This window comes from Argentina anserina, chromosome 2 (assembly GCF_933775445.1).
Source record: "Argentina anserina chromosome 2, drPotAnse1.1, whole genome shotgun sequence".
Taxonomy (NCBI): Eukaryota; Viridiplantae; Streptophyta; class Magnoliopsida; order Rosales; family Rosaceae; genus Argentina; species Argentina anserina.
Window position 1 is genome coordinate 6,916,154 of NC_065873.1, and position 8,823 is coordinate 6,924,976.

General features: G+C 38.9%; 2 protein-coding genes across 2 annotated transcripts; both read left to right on the plus strand.

Moving 5' to 3' along the window:
• Positions 1–471: 471 nt before the first annotated feature.
• On the plus strand, positions 472–4,452 carry LOC126783883 (uncharacterized). Its single transcript, XM_050509420.1, has 5 exons — positions 472–650; positions 1,274–1,709; positions 2,740–2,786; positions 2,891–3,859; positions 4,068–4,452. Exons 2-4 carry the CDS (start codon positions 1,394–1,396, stop codon positions 3,836–3,838), a joined length of 1,311 nt encoding a protein of 436 aa, XP_050365377.1. The 5' UTR covers positions 472–650; positions 1,274–1,393; the 3' UTR covers positions 3,839–3,859; positions 4,068–4,452.
• Positions 4,453–6,592: 2,140 nt separating this feature from the next.
• LOC126783863 (probable dehydrin LEA) lies at positions 6,593–7,426 on the plus strand. The gene is made up of 2 exons (XM_050509387.1): positions 6,593–7,093; positions 7,217–7,426. The coding sequence occupies exons 1-2, from the start codon at positions 6,593–6,595 to the stop codon at positions 7,424–7,426; spliced, it is 711 nt and encodes a 236-aa protein (XP_050365344.1).
• Positions 7,427–8,823: the final 1,397 nt, after the last annotated feature.

Consider the following 8,823-nt stretch of genomic DNA (forward strand, 5'->3'; position numbering starts at 1 on the left):
GTCCCAGCCCTATTCTATTAGGTGTGGAAGAGTGAGTAGTTATTTATCTAATAGAGTGCGTGGTTAATTTTTAAAAGAAAAAAATTATTAATTTATTTAATTGAGTAAAATTAACTGTTATATCATTATCTGTTTATTTGTTAATAAATAAATAAATAAATAATTTCAACATTTATATTTTGGTGAAGATTTTAGCTGTGTATCTTATAGTAGTAGAAGTAGAGATAAAAAAAATTTCTTGTAAGATAATAATTTCTCCCCTCTTATTAATGGCGAAATTAATCCCCATGATACTTTGCTGGAACGTAAAAAGCACGGAATGCGTAGTACGCACTCCGCGTACTGCAAAAGACACCAAATCATCACCTACTCTCCACTCCACCGTAACCTCACTACATCCCAAACTCACCGCCCCCTTTAATCAAATCGATTTAATCCCGCAAATCAAATAATCACGTCACCACTAAACGCCGTTAACCCCAAAACCTTTCCCCTAACAAAACGACCTCACTCCCTCTTTTCTCCTCTTTTCTCAGTTTCTGCAACCAACAAAGAGCGAAGAGCAGCAGCAGCCTCTCTCTCTCTCTCTCTCTCTCTCTCTCGCCTCTCCGCAGCCGTCGCTCTCTGAATGCGCGGTTCCGTCACGGCAGGTCTGTGATTGATTGCTTTGATATTAAAATATATTGTTGCTAATTACACTGATTATGTGATGGAATTGCAGAGCCTAGGGATTTTGTCTTTTGTTTTTTTGATTTCGAAAGGTGTTTGACTATGAGTTTCGTTATTTCGTGCATGAAATCCGGATCCGCCTTCTGACCTATGTAACAATCTCTATATTTGCTATTTTTGGGGATTATTTTCATTTTTTAATTTTTGATTTTTTGGTTGTAGACTCAATCTATGAGTGTGTTCCTTGAGAGTAGCAGATTGAATCGATGCCTCGGGTGCTATATATATATATTTTTCGAGTATTTTTTATTTGTTTAATTTCATTAATATTGGTTTTGTCGGTGAAAATTAAAAATTAGAAAGCGGAAATGAAACAAAAATGATAGAACTGTTTTTGCTGCCTAGTTCTTGAAGCGATACACTGAGTTACATCAGTTTATTATTGACATTTTTTTTTATAAATATATCTAGCTCAAGAGTACTGTTATAAAATCTTCGGGTAACGTTTATTTGATTTGATTTGGATATGAATTTGTGATGAAGCCGATATTCGCTGTACTTTGGATTGTGTTTGTGATGGTTTGTTATGTTTATGTTATTGCAGTGGAGCAACTGTTTATGGGATTCGGTGTTGGGTGATGATTGGTTGAGTTTTGAGTTTGAGCATGCTGTGTTGTAGCTGAGGGTTAGTATTGTAAGTTAAGAGTGCGGTGTATTTTGGAAGATGGGGTCTGCTTGTTGTGTGGCTGCTAGGGATAAGACAATAACAAACAGAGCTGACTGTGAGAATCTGCACCGTAATGTGAGGTATTCGCCCACTTGGAGCTTTCGGTGGGATAACAGAGTTGGTGTAGCTGGTGAAGAGACTTCTGTGAGTTGGAATTCTGATGGAATTAGCAGAAATGATGGATCTGAAGCTAAATTTGAGTCGGCATGTGTGTCGGAAGAGGGAAGTCCGTCGGAACATGTACGAAGACATACCACGCAAAAGTCTTTAGTTTCTGAAGGAACTGCTGGGAGTGTGAGAACCCCTGCTTCAGGTAAATTTTTACGCTCTGTTGTTAATTCAGAAACCTACACTTGATTCATGATTTTGCTATTTTACTCTACCAGAGTTCGTGTCCTTAAATTCAGTGCTTTCATAGAAGATTTGTTGATTACAAATTCGTTGTTGCACTGTTATACTGTCTTAGTGATTTACTCTTTTAGTGGGCTGAGCATTTTGTGTGTGCCATAACGTCTTCTGGATTACATGCTTACTAGGCATTGGCATCTTGTACAAGAATATTTTGTATCCAGTAGAAAGAATTCAATTGCTGAAGTACACAGGAGGGTGAATGAACTGGATTTACCTAGGTTTCAACTAGCTCTGGTCTGATTAGCTTCCTTCTAAACTAATAAGGATGGTAAATAATGAACCCTTTCCATGTATTTGTAAGTAAATGTTTCTCTAGTGAAGAAGTTTGATTATAGACAAGGCTATCAGGTCTATAAGCTACACATTTTTAATGGTTTATTTGATATTAGTTTTTTTTTGCAACTCAAATCACTAGTTTAGTATCCTATTTTATACACAATGTTGATATTCCTGATTGGTTGTTTAGATATCCTTTGACTGGCTCGCATGTGGGGATAGGTTACTTTTCTATTGCCTTGCCTATACAGCAAGCTTGTCCTGTGGTTCATAGAAGAAGATAAGATTGTAAACTTGTGGAACGTTTCAAAAAGTATCATATTATCCTGGAAAAGCCACCCTTGTAGGATTTATAGGAATGATTTTGAAGCTCTGTGGCTGGTTAATTACCTTGAAATCTGTTGCATCATACACAAGATGATATGATAGGAAATAAAACATCTTGGATTCCAAGCATCTTCCTGTTACTTCCTGATTAACATACTATCTGTTTTTTTTTTATCTCCAACTGGTTTACTTGTAAAGTGGAATATGATTGGGGGTGTTGGTTAGTAGATGGAAGTACCAGGATATGTTTTAGTTGATTTTTTTTCCTTTTACATGTTAATTGTTGCCATTACATTTTCCGCTGATATAATTATACATGTCTATGGCAGATCTATCTATTTCAGGAAACATTTCCATGGATACGAGTCTGGAACAGGTATATTATATGCAAGTGAGGCACTTTCTGCTATGATTTGAGCACAATATAGCCTTCCATAATTATCATATTTTAAACTCCCTCTTTTTTGGATTAATTTGTAGACTAAGGAGCCAACTGAATCTCCAACAGTGTCATATCCGTCTCCTGCAAAGCTGTCAGTTTCATTGCCTTCTACTTCATCCTTGTCTGCATCCCCTTTGTCATCCCAATATCACCAGCCTCCTGCTAGCTCGACCCCATCAAGGTGGCCTCGCTATTCTCCTCGACATCAACTATCAAGGCAAGTATCTGACAGCCGAATTCCAGGAAACAAATCACCAAGCTACCTCTCAATTTCTGAAGATAGGGTAAGGCTCCCCTCATGGAGCAATGAATCTGCTAGGGGCTCCCGTGGTGGGTCTTCAGATAGTTGGTCTATGCATGCATTTTCTGAGCTCATGGCCACTTCTAATAGGGAAAGGTGGTCTTTTGATAGTGAGTCCTTTGGCTTTAATCGTGAGAAGATAACTAAATCCAGTAGCAGAATATCAGCTTCCCCCTCTGTTGATTTGCAGACATGTGGGATTTGCTCAAAACTATTAACTGAGAAATCCTTGTGGAGTGGCCAAAAGTTTATTGCGAACAATGAGCTTTCTGTGGTTGCAGTGCTAACATGTGGGCATTCTTATCATGCTGAGTGTTTGGAGCATATGACGCCTGATATCAACAAGTATGACCCAGCTTGCCCTGTTTGCAGCTTTGGGGAGAAAAAGATCCATAAGTTGTCCGAAAAAGCATTGAAAGCTGAAATGGATTTGAAGGCTAGAAATAGGAAATCAAGAAATCGGGTGTTGGATCTTGATAGTGATGCTATCATGTTTGATAACTTAAAAGGCAGTGGATATCAAGGAAAGGGTCCTAAGATGGCATCCAGTTCCAGCATGAGAAGCTCTTCGGGAAAGCCTTTTCTGAGACGGCTCTCATTTGGCTCCAAGAGTGCTCGAGCCTTGTCGGAGAATAATTCTACCAGAAAGAAAGGATTCTTCTGGGCAAAATCTAGCAAGGTGTGAGCACACATAGTGATGTTACAGGTGAGCCCAACTATTTTGCATGTAATTAGTAAAAAGCTATATTACTTTTTAGCCACAACCATAATTATCTACCTTACATGGTCTGGATTAAGTTTAGTTGGCACTGAAGTAAAAACTTTTGTGTTCAAATATAGGAGTTATGTTGTCTTTATATAGACTGGAAGTCTTTTTTGGTTCTTGTTGGACTTATATATGTCATTTTATACAGATTTCAGTGCTGGTTCTTTTGAAATCTCAGTGGGATAAAGGGTTGTGAAGAGAACACGTACCATGACACTGTAAACACTTGCCACTGCATAGTCTTTACATTCAACAGGGTTAGCTTTTGGAGTTACACTGTAAAGAAGAAACATGGCATATATAGAACAGTGATTTATACTGGAAAATTAGAATTGGAAATGCATAAACGATCTGTGATCCTACATATTTTGTACAGATTCTTTTGTTTTTGCTTGATTGCATTCATACATGAATTTATGAAATTATGTATGGTAGATGGATACTGGACTTGCCAAAAAGCATTCCCATCCCTTACTACAACTGTCTTTCTTTATGGGTATCTTGTAATGGTATGCGATTTTCATTCACAGAGATTTCTGTTTGTTGTAGATATTGATTAGAGTGAAAAGGAGGGGATAAAAAACCTACAGACTCCATAATACTATGATCTGATTTTGAAGTTTTATTTCCACTCGTCTTATTTTCAGTTTTTGTGTTTTGCAAGTGAAGTTCTTTTAAGAATTTAAAGGTGAATAGATTCGAATTTGTAAATCATATCTTACTTACCCTGGCCACAAATTGGTGAAGTTGGATGTCAAATGCTCTAGGATAATACATAACCTGGAGATGTACAAATTTTTATGATTTAGACTCATTTGATTCTGATCCCATTTCCCCATTAGGACATTTTGTTGCCTACATTGCTACGTTGCTTAACGAGTATGCATGTGAGATGAATTGTGATAACATAGGTTCTGTAAGAAACTCTCCAAATGCTCATCACCTCAAGCGATATGTTACGGTTTGGTCTATAATGTCTCAGATATCATCTACATTGACGGATTCACGGTAAATGTATAGTAGTACTACACGCAGAACTATAGCCGATATTGAGAACAAATATAAAAGCTTTGTTATTAAGAAGCGGCTAGCAATCTCTCACACATGAATCTAACAATGCCCGATACTACCCATACTTTAATTAGTCACCTACTGATCCAAGGTTGGGTATGAGGTTTTAACGCCAAATCTCGACATTAGCGTATATGGTATCATTCCTCATATAACCAATTTTCATTATTTTAATGTGAGATTTTAAATGGTTTAATTTAAACTACACTTTTCAAACAAACCAAACCGAACACTTGTACAAAAAAAAAACTAACGGAAAAATATAGATCAAGACACTAAGATGGCGTTCGGTAATGTTTTCATACATATTTTCATTTTTTAAAAAGAAAACAAATATGGTAAAAATGTATTCGTTAATATTTCTTAAAATGCAGAAAATGAGAAATGAAAATATTTTCAACTTTTCCTTTTGTAAAAGTGAAAACATTAATTTGACGTTTTTTACCCTTTTGATTTGCTTATTTTCATTTTTTAACTTATTTTTAAAAACTATTTTCAAAAATATTACCGAGCGGGATTGACAACTAAACACGGACAACAAGATAAACCAATATTTAGAGAAAGAGAAAACAAACGCAATAATGGATTATCTGAGTCACCTTTATATACCGAGTCCTAAGATATAAGACGAGGTGCTGATCGATGACAAATGTAACAAAATGCAAGACAATATTTGATGAAATATGCAACATGATACGATGATTGAGGAAGCTAAAGCCAAAATGTCTGATGATGTGCGAGGTTAACCTGGGGAGGCATACGAACGACTCTTTTGAAGTACGTAGATGGATCATCATCCAATAAAGGATAAGATCCCAACTTGGATGTCGTTATGGTTCTTTCCTAGCTCTCGATCACTCTATTTTCAGTAGAACATGCTGAATTACTGTACACCAAAGCTTCCTAACGAGAAGAGCTAGCTAGTGGCTAATATCCCCCTCCAGATATATTAGGTATGAGGGGAATTGATCGAGTTTAATCTAGAAAATTTTGATATAATTAAGAAAAAGGATGAACTTTTGTTCGAGTTTATCTGCAGTAGATGAACTTTGTTATAATTTGCGGTACATGTTTCACGCGGACAAGGATGCTAATATATATGTATTCCTCCTGTGTTGCAACGTAAAGGCATCGCAAAATCTTAATTTCCAACACTAATCTCTTATTAATTAAGTTTTGTATACACTGATAATCGATCGTACGTTCGTAACTCAAGTTCATTCTCCTAGTGCCAAGTTAGAATAGATAACGTTTTCCCTACCGATCTTCAATTCCTTTGTGGCGATATCATCTGACTCCATTGATTCGTTTTCCCTATCCAATACCACATAGCTACAAGCAAACACATGTCACTTAAGCACAGCACCACGAGAAATCTCATTCTAACGTGGCCGTCCATGCATGCAGATATATGCATGTTGTTTATGGCTTCTTCTGCCCTCTGAAACTCCACGTGTGACGTGCATGGAAGCTACACCCCTTCTCTGAAACTCCACCGTCCTCCTTTTTTTCCTTTTAAAACTAGCTACAAGCCTCAACCCTTATCGAACTTGCTCATTTTCGATTGACTCTCATCACATTTTCAAACTTTCAAATTCAAAAATGGCTGAAATTCGAGACGAGTTCGGCAATCCCGTCCCGCTCACCGACCAGTATGGCAACCCAGTTCAGCTGACTGACGAGCAGGGCCGCCCCATCCACCTCTCTGGCATCGCAACCACCGAGGGCTTCCAGGGTCAAACCATCCGACCCGGAGAGCGGCAGCAAACCACAGGCACAGGCACACAAGGCTCAGGGACTGGTCTCCACATCCCGGGTACAGGGTCACAGGTTCCCGGCACCGGTGTTCATGTTCCGGGGACCGGGACACACGTTCCCGGCACAGGTGCGCACATTCCGGGGATCGGCATGCACATCCCTGGCACAGGTGAACATGTTCCAGGGACAGGTGCACATGTTCTGGGGACAGCTGAGCATGTTCCAGGCACCGGTGCGCACGTACCAGGAACTGGAACCGAAAAACACAAAACTGTTGGTGAACATCTTAAACAGGAGCGCACCGATGTGACAGGCGAAGGGCGTCGCAGCTCTGGCTCTAGCTCCGTAAGTCGGTTTAATTTGTCCTTAATTGATCTTATATCTATAGTTATATACGTATATATTGTGCATGAGTTTGTAGCCGAGACTTGATCCTAATTAATTTGAATGCCCATGTATTGTACGTAGTCGGAGGAGGATGATGGGCAAGGAGGGAGGGTGAGGAAGAAGAAGGGGCTGAAGGAGAAGATAAAGGAAACCTTTGGTGGTAAGCACAAGGATGAGCATCAGCAGGCGGGGCCGACCTTCAAGACTCCGACAGTCACTCCACAGGAGCATGAAAAGAAAGGCATGATGGAGAAGATCAAGGAGAAGTTGCCTGGTCACCATTCCCACTGATGATGATCGAATGAAGTTCAATCATGCAGCTTAGTTCAGCTGCAAACCATTGTATCATAAACTAGAATGTGTTCGTGTCTAGCTAGTTGGGTGTGAATTAGTTGATGCATGGGAAGGCATTAATGTAATAATAAACGAGTTTGCTTAGTTCATGTAATGGTGTATTCTTTGTTAAATCAATTGCAAAAGGTTTGCTTTAGTCTCTTGGCACTTGCTTTAATATTCTGATTGTATGATTTATAAATACAATCTTATGTAAAAGTTAATAGACCGTAAACCGTTCCAAAGAAGTAGAAAGGAGCAATTATAATGTGAAATTGTGAATCCATCCCAGCATGTAGTTGATATAAGGTTCTTTCAAATAGATATATTACTTAGAAATACTGGTTAATTAGCCAAAATACAAGCCAACTATAATATTCACATTGTATATACTATATAGAGAATTGGCGTTTTCTTCAATCCTTTGCTTGGAATTGACAACTTTTTACTAAGCCAGACTATAGGATCGGCCCCGGTCAGATATATGAATCAACAGGCAAAGACAACACACACACACATAAGTGCCTAGGCCCGGAGGCTTTCTAGAGCAGTCGGGCCGCAAATTGGCGATGTATCCGGGATCCCAATGTTAGATCCAGAGGTTAGCTAGCAGTCGGGGCATCTGTGAATTGGTGGTGTATCCGGGATTCCGATGCTAGGTCCGGAGGCTGGCTAGCAGTCGGGGCATCCGCGAATTGACGATGTATCCAGGATACCAGTACTAGGGCCGGAGGCTAACTAGCAATCGGAGCATGCATGAATCTGGCATAAAATATAGATGCGAGAACCCATGGAGAATAAACCGTGGGTGTTAGAACTCATTGAGAATGAATTGAGGGTGTTAGAACCCGTGGGGAGAATGGCAATCAAAAGAGTGTCAGTCAAGTAAACATATGTAAAAATATGAATAAAGACAATTATATAATTTGACATGAAACGTAGTCATGAGGAGTCCACATAGAGACATGTCACAAGTGACCCACATAGGTATATAGCCGTATGGTGTTGCCTTTTAGGTATAGTCTTTTTAGGTGTTAGCCATGAGGTGTTATCGTGTAGCGTAATCGTGAGGTGTTACCATTTAGCGTGACCTATGTGAATATGTGCAAGTGTAGTAAGCTAGCATGCAAATAATATCGTAGCACATATGTTGCAGTGCGTAGCCATATGGTATAGTCTTGTAGCTGTAGCCATTTAGGTGTTAGCTGTGAGGAGTTACCGTGTGACGTAATCGTAAGGTTTTACCGTTTAGTGTGACCGATGTGCATATGTGCGGGTGTAACAAACATGCTCAAGAATAATGTAGCATATTTTTCACGGTGTATATATGGCGATAATGTAATTAAGATTCAAGA

Coding starts and splice junctions, on each gene's coding strand:
- LOC126783883 (XM_050509420.1), top strand. CDS start 1,394: ATGGGGTCTGCTTGTTGTGTGGCTGCTAGGGATAAGACAATAACAAAC. Junction 1,710..2,739: donor TGTGAGAACCCCTGCTTCAG/GTAAATTTTTAC, acceptor TGTCTATGGCAG/ATCTATCTATTTCAGGAAAC. Junction 2,787..2,890: donor TGGATACGAGTCTGGAACAG/GTATATTATATG, acceptor ATTAATTTGTAG/ACTAAGGAGCCAACTGAATC.
- LOC126783863 (XM_050509387.1), top strand. CDS start 6,593: ATGGCTGAAATTCGAGACGAGTTCGGCAATCCCGTCCCGCTCACCGAC. Junction 7,094..7,216: donor GCAGCTCTGGCTCTAGCTCC/GTAAGTCGGTTT, acceptor TATTGTACGTAG/TCGGAGGAGGATGATGGGCA.